The sequence below is a fragment of the Heterodontus francisci genome, chromosome 1 (genome assembly GCF_036365525.1).
Source record: "Heterodontus francisci isolate sHetFra1 chromosome 1, sHetFra1.hap1, whole genome shotgun sequence".
NCBI classification, from domain to species: domain Eukaryota; kingdom Metazoa; phylum Chordata; class Chondrichthyes; order Heterodontiformes; family Heterodontidae; genus Heterodontus; species Heterodontus francisci.
In genome coordinates this window covers 87,293,924-87,321,417 of record NC_090371.1, presented here as the reverse complement: position 1 = coordinate 87,321,417, position 27,494 = coordinate 87,293,924, and the positions used below count along the sequence as shown (strand labels likewise).

At 43.9% G+C, this 27,494-nt stretch overlaps 1 protein-coding gene across 1 annotated transcript in view; it reads right to left on the bottom strand.

Annotated features, from left to right (window-relative positions):
• LOC137370623 (protein unc-13 homolog B-like) overlaps positions 1-27,494 on the bottom strand; it is a 783,931-nt gene that overhangs the window by 410,323 nt on the left and 346,114 nt on the right. The window contains exon 5 of the mRNA XM_068032730.1: positions 4-127. Within this exon, the coding sequence (XP_067888831.1) occupies positions 4-127 (124 nt within the window). The remainder of the gene's footprint in view (positions 1-3; positions 128-27,494) is intronic.

The window sequence follows — 27,494 nt, the reverse complement described above, 5'->3', positions numbered from 1 at the left end:
TACCAAAAGGCAATTCAAAACGGGTGTCTAACAGGATTTTATGTGGTGTTGGACTTTTGGTTCCACATATCTCATCTTCCTTCATCAAAACCTCTGCATCCAGAGTTGACCAATCCCCTGGTCCTTCCTGTTAAAACATATATCACAAAAATTACCAAGAAGAACTGAACAAACAAGAGAATTACAAAATAACCTGTAAGCTAACATGTAGTGACGTTGGACAATCTTTAAATAAAGCTTCTGTTAGAGACACCAAGCATGGAACTCTCAACTTTGGCAGAGGCATAAGGCGGGCAGTAGTTGATCTGCTGCTGTTATACACCTCTCCTGATTTTCCTATGAATTAACTCAATGAAAAGGAATATGAGATGGACTATATAATGAGCGACCAATCCCCCACAACCAAAGTGGAATGTTGCATCCCATGTAAAACTATTTACAACACATTCAGTGGCTAATGACACTGTAAAAATCGTTTATTTTTTAATATATAACCTCTGACTTCTAACCTACATAAAGTTATTAAATGATTTTTGCCAAGCACTTTTGTTGATAATTGTGGAGAATGGCACTGCTAGGTTGTGATGCATTTACATGCTTTGACTCCCAGTGTCAGCATTAATTGCAACAAAGTCAAGTCAAACACAAACAGCTGCAGAATAAATCTGTCTCTACTCTTCCGAAACAACGGCCTTATTCTCAGTCACTAAAACCATTTCCTCCTGCAACAATGTGAGAATATTTAAATTTTCTACTTGATCCCTACAGTCTTCTGCTTGTCACTGGTAATTTTGTGTTGTGAACTGCATGAATTAGGAGATAGTGATCACCACATATTTCATTAAGTACCCGTAAGGTGGGGAAGCATTCTTCCTGTCAGTCTGCGCTGGATTCAAACTCAGGTCCTAGAGGTGAAAGGGCAATACTAACTCCATCCTCTCCCCTTACTCTACTTGTAACTTTCCTTTAAAAATTTTAACTTAACCTAAAACCACATCTTTTCCATTTATAAATCAATAAAGGCAATCTAGTGAACTCTGACTTAAAAGATTTGAGAGATATTTCTGACAGACCAACGCTGCAAAACAAATCAAAACAGAAAATAAAAAGGTATTTATCACCACTTCTCAAAAAATTATGTAATTGTCATCATTGATTTTAAACTGCAATTAATAGGGCTCATGTACTGAAGTTATTGATCATCTTTAGAAATAAGAAGCGCTGATTGTTGGACTGTATAAAAATACATCAAACATGCTACAAGGAAACAACTGAAAGAAGGCAACTAATGTGGTATTGATCTAAATCCACACTCTTGAGCTTTGCCACATATTAAATGCTTTTTCCTGAATAGCTCAGCGTAGATTGCAGTGATTTATTCTGCAGGGGAAAAGCGTCCAAATTAAAACCTACAGCCTTGCAGCAGTTGATCGAGAATGACAACGACCAGTATTTAGAAAGTAAATTAAATTCTGAAAGAAAGACTTGCATTTATATAGCCCTTTTCATGACCAGAGGGTGCCCCAAAGTGCTTTACAGCCAAAGAAGTACTTTTGAAGTGTAGTCACTGCTGTTATGAAAGAAACAGAGCAGTCAATTTGTACACAGCAAGTTCCCACAAACAGAAATGTGATTAAAGATCAGATTATCTGTTTTGGTGATGCTGATAGAGGGATAAATACTGGCCAGGAAATTGGGATAACTTCCCTGCTCGTCTTCAAAATAGTGCCATGGGAACTTTTACCACCAGAGACAGCATTTGAAGTCTCCATTTTAACATCTCAATCAAAGACGGTACTTCCAACAGTGCAGCGCTCACTCAGTACTGAACTGGAGTGTCAGAACAGACTTTTGAAAAAAAGAGACTTGCATTTTTCTGATGCCTTTCATGACCACTGGATGTCCCAAAGTGTTTTACAGCCAATGAAGTACTTTAGAAGTATAGTCACTATTGTGATACCTTTATTTAATAATGGAGATAAATAAAATAAGGATGTAAAAAAATCCTCAATGCTCCGAGGTTCAGAAAACACAAAATGTTTTATATCTAGTACACTTATGATCACCTTCCTCACTTAGCTTATGAAAAATACAAAATATGTCAATTGCTGCTCCAAATATTAGTTGCAAGATGGATGGATTCAAGTAACAGTCATTCCAGAAATATCAAATACATGCTGGTTGAATATCTTTCAATCCTCCAGGTAGGTACAAGACAGAACAAGTGATGTATGCCTATCTTCAACTGCACTCAACATTATGCAATGAAATTTTTCATTTAATGATTATATTTAAGTTACAAAATCATTAACATAGTTATGAATTACACATGAAGTACACTGTACTGAGGAAGACATACCCATGCCCTGTGCAAGTATAAATGTTCTACAATTTGTTTGCAGTTTGAGAACTGTACCGTAGAAGCATAGAATTTCACAGTTCAGAAGGAAGCTAGTTGCTTCATTGTGCCTGTGCCAGCGGTCTGAAAGAGCTATCATTTAGCCCCATGTCCCTGCTTTTTCCCTAAACAATTAAATTTCTAACCTCAGGCTAAGAAAAGGGAAAAAGTAGATCTTCCTGATTGGCATTTAGCGTCCTTTGTAGGAAAATACTTCTGTGGTAATTTTAGCATCCGGAATGAAAAATCTTAATGGACGGGTTGCAGTTGGCTTCAGCAACTTTTCTGGACTAACAGGAGAAAAAGTATATATGTGCCATTTGGATGCAGGCAGAATCAAATCTAATTTTAATGGTCCTGACAGTCAAATAGCCTTGAAATACTCACTGTTCAGGTTAGCACTTCTTTCAACAGACTTCCTCCTCATCACCTGCAATTGATGTGCTGGATCAAAGCTTCACCAAACTGCCTGTGACACACCACAGAGCTGAGGTAGTTCATTTTAAAACACCACAGAGCTGAGGTAGTTCATTTTAAAAATCGCATAATTTGTCTTGGTTTAGATTATCATTGGCCCCTCCCCAACATTGAGAAGGGTAGTGCAGCAAGTAGTGTGCTCAACCCCAGTCCACAATCAGTCAGCAACTATACTGAGATCAGCATTAGTCATCCTGTTATGATCTGAACTAAGATAAATCTTAAAGTCAAATTACTGTAATATATACAAGTCTTTGAAAATGACCCACCTTTGACCCGTGGCAATTGTATTAGTATGGTCCAAACAGGCATATAAGTTGATTTTGCTGTGAAATCACCCAATAGTGAGCAGCCACTTAATGTTAAATACCATCATTAAAGCAGATGCCAATGTATATGGCTTCAAGTATGACCTAAGACAATCTCTGAACAGATTGCCTAGTTAAGGGCCTCAATTGGCTGCGTGACAGGAAGGACATTCACAGGCCTTCCGGCCCCAGATGTAATTTTGGCAGAGGCAGGAAGGTACTGCCACCATCCCTCACGATTTTATGCCCTCTCCACCTCCAAACCCGCCACAGGGGAGAGCATAAAATTCCCCCTTCTGCCTGTGTGCACTGCACTCATTTTAACAATATTTTTGTAGTTAATAGAGTACAGCTGATCTCCCACAGCATCCCATGGCAAATTCAAGAGTTTAGACTCTCTTTGTATTTGTTTTTCCTCTTCTACTTCTCCTCCTTTGCTTCCGTCTCTCTCTTCCACTTGTCGATCTTTCTTTCTTATCTGCTTTCAGGTGGTTACTTGTGGGTCGTATGGCAGAAAAAGGAGACATTGAAGGCTCCAGGCTGCATTTCTTGGTGGGCCTGCAGAGCAAACATGGCCATGAGCAGCTCCCTTTCCACTCACTTGCTCCCATCATATCCACTACTCCTTGTCCCCCCTTCCTACTACACCCCCAGCCCCATTGTTGCACCAACCTCATCTACTTTAAGCGGTTTTCCCCATCCGTCATTCATCTTATTCTTAACCTTCCATCCTCTTATCTTTTACTCACTCTTGTAAGAATGCGTGGTCAGAGATTAGAGGCTCTTTCAATCAATTTTCCTCTTTCCTTCCTTCTCCAATCCCATGCATTTCCCTCAGAGACGGAGCTGAATTTTACCAGCCCTTTGGAGGCGAGTTGTGAGGGGGGAAGGTTGTCAAAATGGAGTGGGAAGGCGGTGGGCCCATTGTCTTCCCATCTCTATGCCATCTTGCGAGCAGCGGGAAAGGTGGCAGGTGGCCCACCTGCCCAGAGCCCAACTGAGCCACTTAAGTGGCCAATTTATGAGCCTTTTCCCACCTCCAATGAAATATGCTTGGGGGGCGGGGGGGCTCTGCCTCACGGGGAGACGGCCAGGTAAACCCAGGCAGCCTTCCAGTAGGCTCCCAGGAAAGGGGTTTGCGGAGCCTGCTTTTCAGGCACTTTTGGCCCACAGAGGGCCCCCCCCAGCAATAGTCACCCCGCAACAACGGCACCATCTGCCCTCAGCAACCCCCATCCAGGGCCTGCCTGGCCCCGGCGCCCCCAGATCCCATTCACCTGTCTTTGAGGGGGTAGAGCCATCCTGCAGGTGCAGCCGCAGCAGTGGCCACCACTAATGGTGGCACTGCTGAGCAACTGGCACTCTGGACTCTCAGCTCTTGGGGGCAGGATGCCATTCTTAATAGGGACAGAAGCTATGGTGGCAGCCATTTAATTGGCTGCCGTGGGCAAAATGTAGCCCTGGGTACCCCCCACCCACCACCGCTTTCGGCCCAGGTGGTGAGACCCCTGCCGCCATAAAATTCAATCCTTAGTTTCCTATCAAGATACAACATAATTTTTGTTTAAGAAAGAAAATTTATGACAATTTTTTTGAGAAAGCTTTTAATAATCTGGCATTATAGGTAATCCTTAGATATCGGCAAAAGCATTTAGTATTAGAATTTCCAGTAGAATGCCTCCTTGCATTGTGACAGGCCAGTGTTGTCATTTAACACTGGCATTCCCATTAGAGCACCAACTTGTAGCATGACTGGTAATAATTAAAGGTGTCACAGCAAGTGTCGACATTTTAACATTGGCATCCCCATTAAAATGTTCACATAGTGTGGTTTAAATCCAGCTATTTTCTCAGCTGAAAATGTTATTATTGTTAAATAATTAACAAACTTGCTTCTAACTCATGGTATGCTTAGTTCTTCCCAGCTGAAAAATGTACTGCTTCCATGAAAAAATGTATATAATAGTGACATAATATGTGTTGCTATTTGTACAGCCAAATAGACAAACCATATAAAACACAATTGCAACTTGCATTTATATAGCACCTTTACCACAATTAAAAATCAAAAGGTATTTCACAGAGGATCTGGATCGGCGTAGGCTTGGAGGGCCAAAGGGCCTGTTCCTGTGCTGTAATTTTCTTTGTTCTTTGTAAGCATTATAAGAAAAAATATGACACCAAGTCACATAAGCAGATATCACAGCAGATGAACAAAAGCTTGGTGAAAGAGGGAGGTTTTGAGGAGTGCCTTAAAGGAAGAAATAGAAAAACAGAGAGGTTTAGGGAGGGAATTCAAGAATAGAATACCCAGGCAGCTGAAGCCATGGCCATCAATAGTGCAGTGATTAAAATTGGGGATGCTCAAGAGGCCAGAATGGGAGGACTGCAGATATATCAGAGTGTTGTGAGGCTGCAAGATATTACAGAGATAAGGAGGGATGAGGCTATTGAGGGATTCGAAAACAAGGATGAGCATTTTAAAATCTGCTTAACTGGCAGCCAAAGTCGGTTGGCGAGCACCGGTGTGATGGACGAAGGGAACTTGGTGCGGGTAAAGACATAGGAACATAGGAACGCAGGAGTAGGCCATTCAGCCCATCGAGCCTGCTCCGCTGATCATGGCTGATCACCCACTGCAATGCCTTTTCCCCAAACTATCCTCATTACCCCTTATTTCATTGATATTTAGAAATCCGTCAATCTCTGCTTTAAACATACTCAATGACATAGCCCCCTGGGGTAGAGAATTCCAAAGATTCACAACCCTCTGAGTAAAGAAATTTCTCCTCATCTGTCAAAAGTGGCTTCCCCCTTATTTTGAAATTGTATCCCCTGGTTCGAGACTCCCCAACCAGGAGAAACAGCATACCTGCATCTACCCTGTCTATCCCTTTAAGTATTTTGTAGGTTTCAATGAGATCACCTCTCATTCTTCGAAACTCCAGAGAATACAGGCCCAGTTTCCCCAATCTCTCTTCATAGGAGAGTCCCGTCATCCCGGGAACAAGTCTGATAAACCTTCGTTGCACTCCCTCTATGGCAATAATATTCTTCCCAAGGTAAGGGGACCAAAACTGCACAAAGTACTCCAGGTGCGGTCTAACCAAGGTTCTATATAATTGAAGCAAGACTTCACTGCTCCTTTATTCAAATCCTCGTGCGATAAAGGCTAACATACACATGGGCAGCAGAGTTTTGGTCTACCTTAAATTTATGGAGGAACACAGGATGCCAGCGATAAGTGCGTTGGAATAGTCAAGTCAAGAGTTAACAAAGGCATGGATGAGTCTCAGCAGCAGATGACCTGAGGAAGGGGTGGAGTTGGGCCATGTTATGGAAGTGGAAATAGGCGGTCTTAGTGATGGCATGGATATGTCATCGGAAGCTCCTTTCAGAATCAAATATGATACCAAGGTTGCGAATAGTCTGGTTCAGCCTGAGACAGTTGTCAGGAAGATGGATGGAGTTGGTAATGAGGAAGCAGATATTGTGGCAGGGACTGAAGACAATAGCTTCTGTCTCCACAATATTTAATTGGAGGAAATTTCTGTTCAGCCAGTATTGGATGTCAGACAAGCATTCTGGCAATTTAGAGACAGTGGAGGGGTCAAAGATGTCATGAAGTGGAGCTGAGTGTCGTCAGCGCACACGTGGAAACTAGCATTGTGTTTTCCGATGATATTGTTAGAGGAAGCATATAGATCAGAAATAGGAGGGAGCCATGGATAGTTTCTTGGGGACATCAGAGGTAACATTTTGGGAGCAGGAACAGCAGGTGATTCCCTGGCTAAAATTAGGCAGAAAAGAATGGAATCAGGTGAATGCAGTCCCAGCCAGATGGATGACAGTGCGGAAAGGCACTGGAGCAGGATGATGCGGTCAACCACGTCAAAGGCTGCAGACAGGGCAAGAAGGACGAAGATCGATAGTTTACCTTTGTCACATTCACATAGGATGTCATTTGTGACTATGGCAAGAGCTGGGAGGTTGGAGCTGGGAAGGTAGTTTGCAAGAACGGAGGGGTCAATCGTTATTTTTTTGAGAAGAAAGATCCTGATAGCAGATTTGAAGGAGAGGGGGCTCAGAACATGAGGAGAGAGAACTGTTAAAAACATCAGCTAATGTGGGAACCAGGAAAGGAAGGTGGGTGGTCAGCAGTGGAAATAGAGTCAAGAAAGCAGGAGGTAGGACTCATGGACAAGATGAGCTCAGAGAGAGGATGAGGGGAGTTATGAGAGAAACTAAAGAAACGAGTTTACGGCTGTGGGGGGAGCATTAGAGGAAGTTTGGCTTGGTGAGTTAGAGGAAGGGAAAAAGGCGGCAGAGGCAGCTGATCAGATGGTCTGAATCTTAGTGACAAAGAAGTCCATGAGCTTTTGGCTTGTAGTGAGCCCATGTAAGATGGCAAGGTCAAGGGGGTGGCTGTGAATATGGAACTCAGAGGAGCAAGAACATAATGAATTGAGATGGAGGTTGATATCACTTAGGGTGAAAAGTCTCTTGATGCAGAGGCTAAGGGAGGAAAAAAGTGGTTCGCTCGGGGAGAAAATTGGCTTGGTACTTTGGCAGGTGGTAGAGAATGAGGGTTTAAATGAGAGGTGAGAGGGATGGAACAAGGTGAGATGCTCAAAGGAGGAGCAAGTGCCAGAGGATTAAGGGGACAGTCCAAATTGTGATTGGTGATAACAGCCACACCACCACTGTGACAGTCCAGACGAGGCAAGTGGCATAGCCAGGCAGGGAGGTTTCAGTTAGGGAGAAAGTGGTCATGACCCCTCAGCCAGGTTTCTGTCAAGAACATGGTATGGTTACAATCTATAAGCTTATAAAACATAGAAAATAGGAACAGGAGTAGGCCATTCGGCCCTTCGAGCCTGCTCCGCCATTCATTATGATCATGGCTGATCTTCTAACTCAGTAGCCTGTTCCTGCTTTCGCCCCATACCCTTTGATCCCTTTAGATAAGGCTGAAGCATTTGCAACAATCTTTAGCCAGAAGTGCCGAGTTGATGATCCATCTCAGCCTCCTCCTGAAGTCCCCAGCATCACAGATACCAGACTTCAGCCAATTCGATTCACTCCGCGTGATATCAAGAAACGACTGAAAGCACTGGATACTGCAAAAGCTATGGGCCCTGACAATATTCCGGCAATAGTACTGAAGACCTGTGCTCCAGAACTTGCCGCGCCTCGAGCCAATCTGTTCCTGTACAGCTACAATACTGGCATCTACCCTGCAATGTGGAAAGTTGCCCAAGTATGTCCTGCACACAAAAAGCAGGACAAGTCCAACCCGGCCAATTAACACCCCATCAGCCAACTCTCAATCATCACTAAAGTGATGGAAGGTGTCATCAACAGTGCCATCAAGCGGCACTTGCTTAGCAATAACCTGCTCAGTGATGCTCAGTTTGGGTTCCGCCAGGGCCTCTCAGCTCCTGACCTCATTACAGCCTTGGTTCAAACATGGACAAAAGAGCTGAACTCAAGAGGTGAGGTGAGAGTGACTGCCCTTGACATCAAGGCAGCATTTGACCGAGTATGGCATAAAGGAGCCCAAGCAAAACTGAGGTCAATGGGAATCAGGGGGAAAACCCTCCGCTGGCTGGAGTCATACCTAGCGCAAAGGAAATTGGTTGTGGTTGTTGGAGGTCAATCATCTGAGCTCCAGGACATCACTGCAGGAGTTCCTCAGGGTAGTGTCCTAGGCACAACCATCTTCAGCTGCTTCATCAATGACCTTCCTTCAATCATAAGGTCAGAAGTGGGGATGTTCACTGATGATTGCACAATGTTCAGCACCATTCGTGACTCCTCAGATACTGAAGCAGTCCGTGTAGAAATGCAGCAAGACCTGGACAATATCCAGGCTTGGGCTGATAAGTAGCAAGTAACATTCACGCCACACACAAGTGCCAGGCAATGACGAGAATCTAACCATCTCCCCTTGACATTCAACGGCATTACCATCGCTGAATCCCCCACTATCAACATCTTAGGGGCTACCATTGACCAGAAACTGAACTGGAGTAGCCATATGAATACCGTGGCTACAAGAGCAGGTCAGAGGCTAGGAATCCTGAGGCGAGTAACTCACCTCCTGACTCCCAAAGCCTGTCCACCATCTACTAGGCACAAGTCAGGAGTGTGATGGAATACTCTCTACTTGCCTGGATGGGTGCAGCTCCAACAACACTCAAGAAGCTCGACACTATCCAGGACAAAGCAGCCCGCTTGATTGGCACACCATTCACAAACATTCACTCCCTCCACCACCGACGCACAGTGGCAGCAGTGTGTACCATCTACAAGATGCACTGCAGCAACGCACCAAGGCTCCTTAGACAGCACCTTCCAAACCCACGACCTCTACCAACTGGAGGGACAAGGGCAGCAGATGCATGGGAACACCACCACCTGCAAATTCCCCTCCAAGTCACACACCATCCTGACTTGGAACTATATCGCCGTTCCTTCATTGTCGCTGGGTCAAAATCCTGGAACTTCCTTCCTAAGTAGCAAGTTGGGTGTTCAGGTCCACTGTTCCCTGAAGGTGGCAACGCAGGTAAATAGAGTGGTCAAGAAGGCATACGGCATGCTTTCCTTCATCGGACGGGGCATTGAGTACAAGAGTTGGCAGGTCATGTTACAGTTGTATAGGACTTTGGTTCGGCCACATTTGGAATACTGCGTACAGTTCTGGTCGCCACATTATCAAAAGGATGTAGATGCTTTGGAGAGGGTGCAGAGGAGGTTCACCAGGATGTTGCCTGGTATGGAGGGCGCTAGCTATGAAGAGAGGTTGAGCAGATTAGGATTATTTTCATTAGAAAGACGGAGGTTGAGGGGGGACCTGATTGAGGTGTACAAAATCATGAGAGGTATAGACAGGGTGGATAGCAAGAGGCTTTTTCCCAGAGTGGGGGTTTCAATTACTAGAGGACACGAGTTCAAAGTGAAAGGGGAAAAGTTTAGGGGGGATATGCGTGGAAAGTTCTTTACGCAGAGGGTGGTGGGCACCTGGAACGCATTGCCAGCGGAGGTGGTAGATGCGGGCACGATGGAGTCTTTTAAGATGTATCTAGACAGATACATGAATGGGCAGGAAGAAAAGAGATACAGAACCTTAGAAAATAGGCGACATGTTTAGAGAGAGGATCTGGATCGGCGCAGGCTTGGAGGGCCGAAGGGCCTGTTCCTGTGCTGTAATTATCTTTGTTCTTTGTTCTTTGTTCTAACAGCACTGTGGGTATACCTACCCCAAATGGACTGCAGCGGTTCAAGAAGGCAGCTCACCACCACCTTCTCAAGTGCAATTAGGGATGGGCAATAAATGCTGGCCTGGCCAGTGACGCCCACATCCCATGAAAGAATTTTTAAAAAACCAAGAGCTATATCTAACTCCTTCTTGAAAACATACAATGTTTTGGCCTCAACTGCTTTCTGTGGTAGCGAATTCCACAGGCTCACTACTCACTGGGTGAAGAAATTTCTCGTAATCTCAGTCCTGAAAGGTTTACCCTGTTTCCTTGGACTATGACCCCTGGTTCTGGACTCCCCCACCATCAGGAACATCCTTCCTGCATCTACCCTGTCAAGTCCTGTTAGAATTTTGTAGATTTCTATGAGATCTCTCCTCACTCATCTTAACTCCAGCGAATATAATCCTAGCCGACTCAATCTCTCCTCATACGTCAGTCCTACCACCCCAGGAATCAGTCTGGTAAATCATCGCTGCGCTCCCTCTATAGTAAGAACATCCTTCCTCAGATAAGGAGACCAAAACTGCACACAATATTCCAGGTGTGGCCTCACCCAAGGCCCTGTATAATTGCAGCAAGATATCACTGTTCCTGTTCTCGAATCCTCTGGCTATGAAGACCAACATACCATTTGCCTTTTTTTAACCGTCTTTTGGGCCTGCATGCTTACCTTCAGCGACTGGTGTACGAGAACACCCAGGTCTCGCTGCATAGTCGCCTCTCTCAGTTTATAGCCGTTCAGATAATAATCTGCCTTCTTGTTTTTGCTACCAAAGTGGATAACCTCACATTTATCCACATTATACTGCATCTGCCATGCATTAGCCCACTCACTCAACTTGTCCAAATCACTCTGAAGCCTCTCTGCATCCTCCTCACAACTCACCCTCCCACCCAGTTTTGTGTCATCTGCAAATTTGGAGATATTACATTTAATTCCCTCATCTAAATCATTAATATATATATTGTGAATAGCTGGGGTCCTAGCACCGATCCCTGCGGTACCCCATTAGTCACTGCCTGCCATTTGGAAAAAGACCCATTCTTTGTTTCCTGTCTGCCAACTAATTTTCTATCCATGGCAATACACTACCCCCAATCCCATGCGCTTTAATTTTACACGCTAATCTCTTAGGTGGGACTTCGTCGAAAGCCTTCTGAAAGTCCAAACAAACCACATCCACTGGCTCCCCCTCATCAACTCTACTAGTTACATCCTCGAAGAATTCTAGTAGATTTGTCAAGCATGATTTCCCTTTCGTGAATCCATGCTGACTCTGTCCGATTCTACAACTGTTCTCTAAGTGCTCTGCTATAAAATCTCTGATAGTGGACTCTAGAATTTTCCCCACTTCCGATGTCAGGCTGACTGGTCTATAACTCCCTACTTTCTCTCTAACTCCCTTTTTAAATAGTGGGGTTACATTAGCTACCCTCCAATCTGTAGGAACTGTTCCAGAGTCCATAGAATCTTGGAAGATGAATCAATGCATCCACTATTTCTAGGGCCACTTCCTTAAGTACTCTGTGATGCATATTGTGGATGATTGCAAACATTATGTTTGCACACAAGTGAACAAATATTCTGGAAGGAGATGCGGAGATGGGCAATGATGGCTGATCCGCTGGTAGAGTCCGCAAGGTTACATCAGGGAGGGGTGGGTTGGACAGGGAGGAGATTGGGAAGATTAACCCCCAGCCGGCATGCTGGGTAGGAAGGCAGGTGAGAGAGTAGGATGGGCAGTTTAGGTTGCTGCTCAATAGGAGACAGCAACAAGTGCCTCGATTGGCTGTTCGGACAAGACCAAGAAAGGCACAAAGGGAAGCTGTTGATTTATCTAATACAGAGTCAAGCCCGGACGACAGCACAAAAGGAGGAAGGTTGAGGAGTACTGAAGGCTTGAAGTTCAAATTTGGAAGGACTGAGTACCCGACAAGGGAGAAATGAAAGGACGTAGGACGACAGGAGAGAAGTGTCTAGGAGGGATAAAGAGAAAAGTAAAAAAGGGGAGAAAAAAGTGGAAATGGAAGTGCTGGGCTCAGGTCCAGAGCAGCAGCCAAAATGCTCATGCGAACAGACACAGGGAAACCTTAAGTTACTTGGGCCTGGATACACAGCAATTACTAGGATGCATATATCCTGGTCGTAAAGGGATAATAGATAAGAGACAATAGGAAGAAGACCAGAGTTTAATTCAGAAGTTCCATGGTGGGATAAAGTTGACCTAGGTCAGGTGGAGTCAGCAAGGAGCATCGACAAACTGTTACATACGAACATACGAATTAGGAGCAGGAGTAGGAGTAGGCCACTCAGCCCTCGAACCTGCTCCACCATTCAATAAGATCATGGTTGATCGGATTACAATCTTGATTCCACATTCCCGCCTACCCCATATAACCTTTCACCCTCTTGCTCATCTATCTGCCTTAAAAATATTTAAAGACTCTGTTTGCACTGCCTTTTAAGAGAGTTCCAAAGACTCATGACCCTGAGAAAAACATTTCACCTCATCTCTGTCTTAAATGGGCGATCACTTATTTTTAATTAGTGACCCCTAGCTCTAGATTCCTCCACAAGGGTACACATCCTTTCCACATCTATCCTGTCAAGACCCCTCAGGATCTTATGTGTTTCAAACAAGTCGCCTCTTACTCTTCTAAATTCCAGCGGATACAAGCCTAGTCTATCCAACCTTTCCTCATAAGACAATCTGCCCATTCCAGATATTAGTCTCGCAAACCTTCTCTGAACTACTTCCAATGCATTTATATCCTTCCTTAAATAAGGAGACCAATACTGTACACAGTACTCCAGATGTGGTCTCACCAATGCTCTGTTTCACTGAAGCATAAACTTGCTACTTTTGTACTCAATTCCCCTCACAATAAATGATAACATTCAATTAGCTTTCCTAATTACATGCTGTACCTGCATACTAACCATTTGCAATTTATGCAATAGGACACCCAGATCCCTCTGCATCTCAGAGCTCTGCAAACTCTCACCATTTAGATAATATGCTTCTTTTTTGTTCTTCCTGCCAAAGTGGACAATTTCACACTTTCCCACATTATACTCCATTTGCCAGGTCTTTGCCCACTCACTTAACCTATCTATATACCTTTGTAAACTCATGTCCTCCCCACAACTTACTTTGCGACCTATCTTTGTGTCATCAGCAAATTTAGCAACCATACCTTCGGTCCCTTCATCCAAGTCATTTATATAAATTGTAAAAAGTTGACGCCCAAGCATTGATCCCTGCGGCACACCACTCGTTACATCTTGCCAACCAGAAAATGACCCCTTTATGTCTACTCTCTGCTTCCTGTTTGTTAGCCAATCTTCTATCCATGCCAATATGTTACCCCCTACACCATGAGCTTTTATTTTCCGCGAAAACCTTTGATGTGACACCTTATCAAACACCTGTTGTCAAAGTTTGGAGACAGGTGTGGCACGTGAGTGAATACACAGTATTTGAAATGGGATTCAAATTACCAGCAAGTACACGTTAGCAATTTTTTTTTTTAACATGATAAAAAGAAATGGAATTTCTCTGCACAGCATTATTTGGTGTGTGTAGTTGCTCTGGGCTGTTATTTTGATTGTTGCCAGCAGAGGGTACACCAGCCTGATTCCTTAATCCCTAAAATAATCAGCTGATCTACTAATGTTACCTCATGAACTAATTATAACTTAATCAGACAGTTGCGACACACGAGTGCCCGATTTATTTCAAATGAAGTGAAATTCTAGCATAAAATATCATTTAAATAAAACTTTCTCCTCAGATGCTTGGAACCTATTTCTCCTCTTTTTCCTGCCAAATGGAGAAATGCAACCAAACTCTCTTTAAAAGTTAAGCAAATACCCTGCAGCTGTTTCAGGGAACCATCAGTGTGAAGTGCATTGGTGCCACATGCAAGTGGAGCAACACACCTCTTTATAATTAGTGTGACTCATGCATTGTTTAAACTCCACACAGCAAGGTTTTTCAAATTACTAAAACCGTGCCAAATAAAATATGAACAAATTTAATACCTCCTATACATCAAGATTTTCATGCCATATTTATGCTGCAAAGATAGTAAATATAGCAGGAAAATACCACGATAAAGCTACCAGCCCCTTCCTAACCATACTGAAAGATTTCAACTGTTAGCTCTGATTGAAGAGTCAGAAGCCAATTCACACACATGCTTACAGTATCAGTAGTGAGAACAGACAGCAGAAATCTTTCCACATGTCACTTTCAGCAAGTGGAAAATGATGATTACCAATAAAATTGAGCACCACCAAGAGAATCTGGGTCCCAAAAAGCCTATTTTCTGGCCCCTTTTCAATGGTTCCACCATAGGTCTGTAAGAGGGGTACAGTAGCATAGTGGGAGGTGGGAGATGGTAGTGTCATGGTAATGTCACTGGACAAATATCACTGTCAGCTTGTGGAACTTAAATTCAATTAACTAATAAATTCAATTAATTAATTTAAAAATCTGGAATTGAAAGTAGTCTCAGTAATGGTGCCATGAATTTACCATTGATTGTTGTAAAAACACATCTGGTTCACCAACATCCTTTAGGGAAGAAAATCTGCTGTCTTCACCTGGTCTGGCCTACATGTGACTCCAAACCCACTGCGATGCGGTTGACTCTTAACTGCCCTCTGAAAAGGCCGAGCAAGTCACTCAGTTCAAGAGCAATTAGGGATGGGCAATAAATGCTGGCCTGCCAGCGATGCCCACATCCCATGAAAGAGTAAAAAAAAAGTGCCAAATTACATTCGCATCACACAAGGACCATCTCCAAGATGAGAGTCTAACCATCTCCCCTTCACATTCAACAATATTACCATCGCCAAATCCCCCACCATTAACATCTTGGGTGTTACTATTGACCATGTGCCATACACATACTGTGGCTACAACTGCAGGTCAAAGACTGGCCATTCTGCGGCTAGTTGCTCACCTCCGGACTCCCCAAAGCCTATCTACTGTCTACAAGGCACAAGTAAGGAGTGTAATAGAATGTTCTCCACTTGCCTGGATAGGTGCAGGTCCAACAAGACTCGAGAAGCTCGACATCATCCAGGACAAAGCAGCTCACCACATTGGCACCCCATCCATGGAACTTAAACATTTCCCACCTCTACCACCAGTGCATTGTGACAGCATGTGGGCCAGCTACAAGACGCACTGCTGCAACTCGCCAAGGCGTCTTTGACAATACCTTCCAAACATGTGACCTCTACCCCCTAGCAGGACAAAGACAGCAAGCACATGGAAAACCACCACTTGCCAGTTCCCTTGAAACTCACACACCATCCTGACTTGGAAATGAATGCTCTCCATCATGGCTGGGTCAAAATCCTGGAATTCATTACCTAACAGCACTGAACAAAGAACAAAGAACAGTACAGCACAGGAACAGGCCATTCGGCCCTCCAAGCCTGCGCCGATCTTGATGCCTGCCTAAACTAAAACCTTCTGCACTTCCAGGGACCATATCCCTCTATTCCCATCCTATTCAAGTATTTGTCAAGATGCCTCTTAAACGTCATTATCGTACCTGCTTCCACCACCTTTGGGCGGCACAGTGGCGCAGTGGTTAGCACCACAGCCTCACAGCTCCAGCGACCCGGGTTCAATTCTGGATATTGCCTGTGTGGAGTTTGCAAGTTCTCCCTGTGTCTGCGTGGGTTTCCTCCGGGTGCTCCGGTTTCCTCCCACAGCCAAAAGACTTGCAGGTTGATAGGTAAATTGGCCATTATAAATTGCCCCTAGTATAGGTAGGTGGTAGGGAAATATAGGGACAGGTGAGGATGTGGTAGGAATATGGGATTAGGGTAGGATTAGTATAAATGGGTGGTTAATGGTCGGCACAGACTCGGTGGGCGGAAGGGCCTGTTTCAGTGCTGTATCTCTAAAAATCTTTAAAAAAAAACCTCCCCCAGCAGCAAGTTCCAGGCACTCACCACCCTCTGTGTAAAGAACTTGCCTCGCACATCCCCTCTAAACTTTGCCCCTCGCACCTTAAACCTATGTCCCCTAGTAACTGACTCGTCCACCCTGGGAAAAAGCTTCTGACTATCCACTCTGTCCATGCCGCTCATAACTTTGTAAACCTCTATCATGTCACCTCTCCACCTCGGTCGTTCCAGTGAAAACAATCCGAGTTTATCCAACCTCTCCTCATAGCTAATGCCCTCCAGACCAGGCAACATCCTGGTAAACCTCTTCTGTACCCTCTCCAAAGCCTCCACGTCCTTCTGGTCGTCAAGTGACCAGAATTGCACACAATATTCTAAGTGTGGCCTAACTAAAGTTCTGTACAGCTGCAGCATGACTTGCCAATTTTTATACTCTATGCCCCGACCGATGAAGGCAAGCATGCCGTATGCCTTCTTGACTACCTTATCCACCTGCGTTGCCACCTGTGGACCTGTACGCCCAGATCTCTCTGCCTGTCAATACTCCTAAGGGTTCTGCCATTTACTGTATACTTCCCACCTGCATTCGATCTTCCAAAATGCATTACCTCACATTTGTCCGGATTAAACTCCATCTGCCATTTCTCCACCCAAGTCTCCAACCGATCTATATCCTGCTGTATCCTCTGACAATCCTCATCACTATCTGCAACTCCACCAACCTTTGTGTCGTCCGCAAACTTACTAATCAGACCAGCTACATTTTCCTCCAAATCATTTATATATACTACAAACAGCAAAGGTCCCAGCACCGATCCCTGCGGAACACCACTAGTCACATCCCTCCATTCAGAAAAGCACCCTTCCACTGCTACCCTCTGTCTTCTATGACAGAGCCAGTTCTGTATCCATCTTGCCAGCTCACCTCTGATCCCGTGTGACTTCACCTTTTGTACCAGTCTGCCATGAGGGATCTTGTCAAAGACTTTACTGAAGTCCATATAGATAACATCCACTGCCCTTCCTTCATCAATCATCTTTGTCACTTCCTCAAAAAACGCAATCAAATTAGTGAGACACGACCTCCCCTTCACAAAACCATGCTGCCTCTCGCTAATAAGTTTCTTTGTTTCCAAATGGGAGTAAATCCTGTCCCGAAGAATCCTCTCTAATAATTTCCCTACCACTGATGTAAGGCTCACCGGCCTATAATTTCCTGGATTATCCTCGCTACCCTTCTTAAACAAAGGAACAACATTGGCTATTCTCATGTCCTCTGGGACCTCACCTGTAGCTGATGAAGATGCACAGATTTCTGTCAAGGCCCCAGCAATTTCTTTCCTTGCCTCCCTCATTATTCTGGGGTAGATCCCATCAGGCCCTGGGGACTTATCTACCTTAATGCCTTGCAAGACACCCAACACCTCCTCCTTTTTGATAATGAGATGACTGAGACTATCTACACTCCCTTCCCTCGGCTCATCATCCACCAAGTCCTTCTCTTTGGTGAATACTGATGCAAAGTACTCATTTAGTACCTCGCCCATTTCCTCTGGCTCCACACATAGATTCCCTTCTCTGTCCTTGAGTGGGCCAACCCTACACCAAGAAGGTGTAGGTGAAGAGTATTCCATCAAACTCCTGACTTGTGCCTTGCAGATGGTGGACAGGCTTTGGGGAGTTAGGTGAGTTACTCATCTCAGAATTCCCAGCCTCTGATCTGCTCTTGTACCCACGGTACTTATATGGCTGGTCCAGTTCAGTTTCTGGTCAACGGTAACCCCCAGGATGCTGATAGTGGGCATTCAATGATGGCAATGCCATTGAATGTCAAGGGGAGATGGTTGGATTCTCTCTTGTTGGAGATGGTCATTGCCTGGCACTTGTACAGCACGAATGTAACTTGCCACTTATTTGCCCAAGCCTGAATGTTGTCCAGGTCTTGCACCATATGGACATGGACTGCTTCAGTATCTGAGGAATCGCGAATGGTGCTGAACATTATGCAACCATCAGCCAACATCCCCACTCTGACCTTATGATGGAAGCAAAGCCATTGATGAAGTAGCTGAAGATGGTTGGGCCTGAGACTCTAACCTGAGGAACACCTGCAGTGATGTCCTGGAATGGAGATGATTAACATCCAACAACCACAACCATTATCCTTTGTGCTAGCTATGACTCGAACCAGTGGAGAGTTATCCACCGATTCCCATTAACTCCAGTTTTGCTGGGGCTCCTTGTTGCCACAGTCAATCAAATGCTGATTTGATGTCAAGGGCAGTCACTCTCACCTCACATCTTGAGTAAAGCTCTTTTGTCCATGTTTGTACCAAGGCTGTAATGAGCTGAGTGGCCTTGGCGGAACACAAACTGAGTGTCAGTGAGCAGGTAATTGCTGAGTAAGTGCCACTAGCGAGCACTGTCGACGACACTTTCCATTACTTTGCTGATGATCAAAAGTAGATTGATGGGGCGGTAATTGGCCAGGTTGGAATTATCCTGCTTTGTGTGTACAGGACATACCTAGGCAATTTTTCACATTTTCAGGAAAATGCCAGTGTTGTAGCTGTACTGGAACAGCTTGACGAGGGGCACGGGTCTTCAAGTACTATTGCCGGAATATTGTCAGGGCCCATTGCCTTTGCAGTATCCAGTGCCTTCAGCTGTTTCTTGACATCACGTGGAGTGAATCGAATTGGCTGAAGACAGACATCTATGATGCAGGAGACCTCAGGAGGAGGCCGAGATGGATCATCCACTTGGCACTTCTGGCTGAAGATGGTTGGAAATCACAGAATTACAGAATTGTTACAGTGTAGAAGGAGGCCATTTGGCCCATCGTGTCCACACCGGCTCTCCGAAAGAGCAATTCAATTAGTGCCATTCCCCCGCCTTCTCCCCGTAACCCTGCATATTCTTCCTTTTCATATAACAGTCTACTTCCCTTTTGAACGCTTCAATTGAACCTGCCTTCACCACATTCTCAGGCAGCGCATTCCACACCTTGACCACTCTCTGCGTTAAAAAGTTTTTCCTCATGTCGTGTTTGCTTCTCTTACCTATTACTTTAAATCTGTGCCCTCATTCTCGATCCTTATAAGAGTGGAAACAATTTCTCCCTATCTACTCTGTCCAGACCCCTCATGATTTTGAGTACCTCTATCAAATCACCTCTCAGCCTTGTCTTTTGCATTGATGTGCTAGGCTCCACCATCATTGAGGATGGGGATATTTGTGAAGCCTCCTCCAACTGCCAGTTGTTTAATTTTCCACCACCATTCACGATGGGATGTGGCAGGACTGCAGAGCTTAGATCTGATCCGTTGGTTGAGGGATCGCTGAGCCCTGTTGATTGCATACTGCTTCCGCTGTTTGGCATGCATGTAGTCCTGTGTTGCAGCTTCACCAGTTTGACACCTAATTTTTAGTTATGCTTGGTGCCGCTCCTGGCATGCCCTCCTGCACTTTTCATTGAACCAGGTTTGATCGTCCAGATTGATGGTAATCACAGGAGTGGGAGATATGCCAGGCCATGAGGTAACAGATTGTGGTTGAATGGAATTCTGCTGCTGCTAATGGCCCACAGCGACTCATGGATGCCCAGTTTAGAGTTGCTAGATCTATTTGAAATCTATCCCATTTAGCACAGTGGTAGTGCCACACAACAAGATGGAGGGTATCCTCAATGTGAAGAGGGGATTGTGTCTCCACAATGGGGACAGTGCAGTGGTCACTCCTACAAATACTGTCATGGACAGATGCATCTGCAACAGCTAGATTGCTGAAGACGAGGTCATGTAGGTTTTTCCCTCTTGTTGGCTCCCTCCCCACCTGCTGCAGACCCAGTGGCCATTTAAGGGCCTTGATTGGCCTCGGCTGAGCGGGCACAATTTTGGCACAAGTCCCCAGATGTAAGTAAGGAGGACTTTGCAGGGTCAACAGAGCTGCCATTGTTGTTTCCAGTGCCTCGGTCAATGCCAGATGGTCCATCTGGCTTCATTCCTTTTAAACTTTCCTGTCACATCCAGTTGTGAATATTGGTGCACAATTAAACAACTAACCAGAGGAGGAGGCTTCACAAACATCCCCAACCTCAATAAAAAAAAACACTGCGGATGCTGGAAATCTGAAATAAAAACAGAAATTGTTGGAAATAGTCAGCAGGTCAGGCAGCATCTATGGACAGAGTAACAAAGTTAACTTTGCAGGTCAATATCTTTTATCAGAATTGGGAAAAGTTAGAAATGTAATAGTTTTAAGCAGGTGAAATGGGGGAGGGTGGAAAAAGAACAAAAGGGAAGGTCTGTGACAGATGCACTCCAGCAACTTGCCAAGGGTCCTTGGACAGCACCTTTCAAACCCGTGACCTCTACCATCTAGAAGGACAAGGGCAGCAAACGCAAGGGAACACCACCACTAACAAGTTCCCCTCCAAGCCACACACCATTCTGACTTGAACTATATCGCCATTCCTTCACTGTCGCTAGATCAAAAACCTGGAACTCCCTTCCTAACAGCACTGTGGATGTACCTACACACATGGACTGCAGCGGTTCAAGAAGGTAGCTCACCACCACCTTCCCAAGGGCAATCAGGAATGGATAATAAAAGCTGGCCTTACCAACGACCCTCACATCCCATGAACAAATAAAATAAAAGAAAGAAGTTATTTCCAAAGTATATTTAATGCTATCTGCGTAACAATAATAAACAATTGAGTCCAAGCAAAAGTCTGAGGAAGCAACCACATTTGACTCTATTTCATTTACTGCATGGGCATTCTTGGAGTGATAAATAAGAGTCGCACTGTTTTCAGTGACAATGCAAAGAAGTTTGCCGCAGCGCCTCTTGCAGCCAAGTGGTTGACTCTCAATCTGAGGGACATGAGTTTCAGTTACAGGTTTATCTGTTGCCAAAACTGACTTGCCTAACTTGAATAGGACCAGTTAGTTTTATGTTCCATCTTAAATGAGGAGAAAGAAAACCAGGGCAGAAAAAATACAAACACTGGGTAAATCAAAAAGAGAAAAACAGCAAGTTATAAAACAGCAGGGGAGGAAAAGTAGCAAGAAGCAAAAATGTCCGTGGGATGGAATATTGCTACGAATACCTCAGGTAATGAAGCCTTTTTCTAACAGATACACAGTATACAAATGGTTATATAAGTTGTTGGTGCAAGATAAAATGATGCTGCAAAGCTAAAATCTAAACTTATCCATTGTTCAAACCGACTTACCTCAATAGCATGGGACAAGATCAAGGTTGATCTATTACCTCAACTCCACCTGAACACACTGTCCCTACATTCCTTGCTAAAATGTGGGGCGGCGCAGTGGTTAGCACCGCAGCCTCACAGCTCCAGCGACCCGGGTTCAATTCTGGGTACTGCCTGTGTGGAGTTTGCAAGTTCTCCCTGTGTCTGCATGGGTTTCCTCCGGGTGCTCCAGTTTCCTCCCACAAGCCAAAAGACTTGCAGGTTGATAGGTAAATTGGCCATTATAAATTGCCCCTAGTATAGGTAGGTGGTAGGGGAATATTAGGGACAGGTGAGGATGTAGTAGGAATATGGGATTAGTGTAGGATTAGTATAAATGGGTGGTTAATGGTCGGCACAGACTCGGTGGGCCGAAGGGCCTGTTTCAGTGCTGTATCTCTAAATCTAAAAAAAAAATCTAAAATCCAGGTAGACTACAGCAAACGCACTACCATCATCACCCCTCCTCGTTATCTCCTCAAAAATTCAATCAAGTTAGTCAGACAAGAACTTTCCTTCAGAAATCCACGCTGGCTGTCCTTGATTAATCCATTCCTTTATAACTGACGATTAATACTATTGCTCAGAATTTCTTCCAATAATTTGCCCATCATGAAGATCAGGCTGACAAGCCTGTAATTACTCAATCTATCCCTTTCTCCTTTTTAAACAATGTTATGTTAGCAGTCCCCTAGTCTTCTGGCACTATGCATGCAGCCAAGGTGGGTTGGAAAATTATGATCAGAACTTCTGCTATTTCCTCCTTTGCTTCTCTTAACAGCCTGGGATCCAGGCCTGGTAAATTATCCACTTTCAAAGATGCCAAACTCCTTAATATTTCCTCTCGCACTATGTTTAAGCCATGTAATATTTCACATTCCTTACCCATAACTACTCACCCTCTTTTCCGGAGACACACATAAAAAACTATGCCCACAACTTCCACCTCCATACACACATCACAATTTTGATCTCTAATAGACCCTACTCTTTCCTTAGTTAGCTTCTTGATCTTTATGATTACTTTTCATCTGTGTTCACTAATGGAGAAGGACGATGTAGGTGTAGAGATCAGGGAAGAGGATTGTGATATACTCGAACAAATTACATTGAAAGGGAAGAGGTATTAGCGATATTAGTGGGCTTAAAAGTGGATAAATCCTCAGGCCCAGATGAGATATATCCCAGGCTGTTATGTAAGGCAAGGGAGGAAATAGCAAGGGCTCTGACACAAATTTTCAAATCCTCTCTGGCCACAGGAGAGGTACCAGAGGACTGGAGGACAGCGAATGTGGTGCCATTATTTGAAAAAGGGTAGCAGGGATAAATCAGGTAATCACAGGCCAGTGAGTCTAACATCAGTGGTTGGGAAACTATTGGAAAAAATTCTGAAGGACAGGATTAATCTCCAGTTGGAGAGGCAGGGATTAATCAGGGATAGTCAGCATGGCTTTGGCAGGGGGAGATCGTGTCTAACTAACTTGATTGAATTTTTCGAGGTGGTGACTAGATGTGTAGATGAGGGTAAAGCAGTTGATGTAGTCTGCATGGACTTCAGTAAGGCTTTTGATAATGTCCCGCATGGGAGACTGGTTAAGAAGCTAAGAGCCCATGGGATCCAGGGCAATTTGGCAAATTGGATCCAAAATTGGCTTAGCAGGAAGCAGAGGGTGATGGTCGAGGGTTGCTTTTGCGAGTGGAAGCCTGTGACCAGTGATGTACCGCAGGGATCGGTGCTGGGACCCTTGCTGTTTGTAGTGTGCATTAATGATTTAGATGTGAATATAGGAGGTATGATCAGTAAGTTCGCAGATGACATGAAAATTGGTGTTGTCGTAATTGGTGTTGGGCGGCATTTTCCACAGCGGCACAGTGGCGCAGTGGTTAGCACCGCAGCCTCACAGCTCCAGGGACCCGGGTTCAATTCCGGGTACTGCCTGTGTGGAGTTTGCAAGTTCTCCCTGCGTTTGCGTGGGTTTCCTCCGGGTGCTCCGGTTTCCTCCCACATGCCAAAGACTTGCAGGTTGAAAGGTTAATTGGCCATTATAAAATTGCCCCTAGTATAGGTAGGTGGTAGGGAAATATAGGGACAGGTGGGGATGTGTTAGGAATATGGAATTAGTGTAGGAATAGTATAAATGGATGGTTGATGGTCGGCACAGACTCGGTGGGCTGAAGGGCCTGTTTCAGTGCTGTATCTCTAAACTAAACTAAATAGTGAGGAGGAAAGCCTTAGATTACAGGATTATATAGATGGGCTGGTAAGATGGGTGGAGCAGTGGCAAATGGAATTTAATCCTGAGAAGTGTGAGGTGATGCATTTTGGGAGGACTAACAAGGCAAGGGAATATACAATGTACAGTATACAAAATTATAAGGGGCATTGATAGGTTAGATAGTAAGAAACTTTTTCCCTTAGCAGAGGGGTCAATAACCAGGGGGCATAGATTTAAGGTAAGGGGCAGGAGGTTAAGAGGGGATTTGAGGAACATTTTTTCACCCAGAGGGTGGTTGGAATCTGGAACGCACTGCCTGAAGAGGTGGTAGAGGCAGGAACCCTCACAACATTTGAAAAGTATTTAGATGAGCACTTGAAACGCCATAGCATACAAGGCTATGGGCCAAGTGCTGGAAAATGGGATTAGCATTGTTAGGTGATTGATGGTCGGCACAGACACGATGAGCCGAAGGGCCTGCTTTGTGCTGTTTAACTCTATGACTCTATGACAATGGATGGTAGGACCCTAGGAAGTACAGAGGGACCTTGGTGTACTTGTCCATAGATCACTAAAGGCAGCAGCACAGGTAGATAAGGTGATTAGGAAGGCATATGGGATACTTGCCTTTATTAGCCGAGGCATAGAATATAAGAGCAGGGAGGTTATGATGGAGCTGCATAAAACACTAGTTAGGCCACAGCTGGAGTACTGTGTACAGTTCTGGTCACCGCAATATAGGAAGGATTTGACTGCACAGGAGAGGGTGCAGAGGAGATTCACCAGAATGTTGCCTGGGCTGGAGCATTTCAGCTATGAAGAGAGACTGGATAGGCTAAGGTTGCTTCCCTTCGAGCAGAGAAGGCTGAGGGGGGACATGATTGAGGTATACAAAATTATGAGGGGCATTGATAGGATAGATAGGAAGAAACTTTTTCCCTTAGTGGAGGGATCAATCACCAGAGGGCACAGATTTAAGTTAAGGGGAAGGAGGTTTAGCGAGGATTTGAGGAAAAATGTTTCCACCCAGAGGGTGGTTGGAATCTGGAATGCACTACCTGAAGGGGTGGTAGAGGCAGGAACCCCCACAACATTTAAGAAGTATTTAGATGAGCACTTGAAACGCCATAGCATACAAGGCTATGGGCCAAGTGCTGAAAAATGGGATTAGAATTGATAGGTGCTTGATGGCCGGCACAGACACGATGGGCTGAAGGGCCTGTTTCTGTGTTGTATAACTCTATGACTCTGTGTATTTATAAAACAACTTTGGGTTTTCCTTGATTTTACTTGCCAATATTTTCTCATGCCCTCTCTTTGCTTTTCTAATTTCACCCCGACACTTTCTAAACTCCTCTAGGCTTTCTGCAGTAATGAGCTTGGTATTTGAAATAAGCTTTCTTTTTGTTGCTTTCTCATACCCTTGTATTTGCATGGTAGATACGACCCACACAGCTGCCTGGTCTGCCATGCTGCAATGTTATCAGCTCACAATTTCAGCAATTTGCCACACTCGAAATGTAAAAATGTAAATGCGCAAGTGCAATGTGCTCTGAAGAGGACTCAGACCTTCACTGTTGTCTTCTGTAGTTCTTGAACTTCATATGACAAATTAACCTCATGAAGCTCCCTTAAGCGCTCAACTCATATTGAAGCACAGCAAAATAAGAATCTGAAGATTATAGGACACCAGCCTGGTAATATGTCTTGATGATTTGATGTTCAAACTATCATGAAGGATGTTTCAAATAAAAGGTATTCCTTACAATTAATCAAAGCTTATCTACGTTGAATTACTTCCTCGAATGGTAGCGCAGAGACAAAAGGGAATTCTACAAGTCTAAACAACTTTAATCAGCACTGATCCTCATTCGATTTGACTTAATTAGATTCAGTTTGCTGTATCCCTTGAAGAGAGAAGCAGAGTTAACGTTTCAGGTCTGTGACTGGAAACGTTAACTCTGCTTCTCTCTCCGCAGGTGCTGCCTGACCTGCTGAGTATTTCCAGCATTTTCTCTTTTTATTTCAGATTTCCAGCCTCCGCAGTATTTGGCTTTTATTGCTATATTCCTTCCTTTTCAATCTAAGTCATTCAGAAAGTAATCCTTCTTAACATTGTTAACAGGGCATTGTAATTAATATAGAATGTTCCCAGGCATAATTGTTTATTGTGCTTTTCCTGCCTACTCTCAAGCTAAGTCAAAGAAAATCTAAATTACCAAAAATGTGGAAATGAAGTACAGCAAATACTGATGTGAATAAGAGAACAAAATAGTGATGGCACAATAGTTAGATTCAATGTAAGAACAAAGAAAAGACAACGAAGACTCAAAATTAAGAATGCTGCAATGAAAAAAGGCAAAATCAGGTCAGATAGCTGGACAGAAAGAAGTTAGCACTAGAAAATTTGCAGTTACAATTTGAATAGAATGCAAAACAAATATATTTGTATAAGGCAAAAAGAATGTGAAACAAAGGGAAGAGAGTTCTGTCAACAGAGAGATTAAAACCAAAAAGAAAGCATATAATAAAGTTGTGCAACAGCACTAAACATAACCGCTAAAAAAAGTAGCAGGGAGGTGACGAGGGAGATTAGAAGGGCTAAATGAGAATATGAATTAAATGAGGAGATAATATGAAAGGAAATAGTAAGGGCTAACATTTATAAGCTTGTAAAAATAATAGTCGAGAGGGTAAAGAGAGCCAGGGATTCATGGGGAGTCCAGTTGTAGAGGGTGAAAATATGGCATGATATATTATTAAATAAATATTTAGCATTATTTTTCTACAAATAGTGGCAGAAATGATTATCTAACTTGTACTACAGGACGACATGGAACAATTGTTAGAGCTACCTGCAACAAATGAATTGGTTCGGGAAAAAAAATTACAGAATTCATGTCGGATAAGTCACTGGACTTAGTTGGCATGCACCCTAAGCTGTTGAAAGAACATGAGATAGTCAAGACAATGGGCAGAATTTTTACATCTCCCTTCAAAATGTCCTATGGCCCTGATTTTGCAGTCAGCAGTGAAGTGACAGTGCTCAATGCTGACCTCAAATAAAGCTGCCCACAAAGATCTAGCAATCTCTGTGGTGTGGATTTCACCTTCCCCATGTTAATTTCATTCTGGTGCCAGATATAGCCAATCTATGGCATTCAGCAGCAGTGATGTTATCAAGCAAGCTAAACAGCCAGTCACATTGAAGAATTCACACAAACGTCAATAAAAAAGTAACAAAGCAGGTTTATCATTCACTTTTTATACTTGAACAGAAAATATTAGGGCACATGTGGAATTAATGTAGAAGCTGAAACATAAACATACTTTTTTTTTTTTAAATCTATGGAATTTTATCATGGAATGGAGAAATTTGCCATCCCACAAATAAAAAATTAGTTTTTCAGTACCAGAGAGATGGTTCATCAGTAATTATGACTTAGTACACCGTTAAAAAGCTAGTTACACCTCATTCAATAAGGCATAACCTTTTTACAGGGACAATAGCATAAAAAATGAGAGTTCACGACAATTCACTGATTTCTAATTATTTCCATCTGTGAGGATTTCAACAGCGCACCCTGTGGAGGAATGGGGAATCACTGACATCAAGTTCTGGATTTTCGCATTTAGCTGCG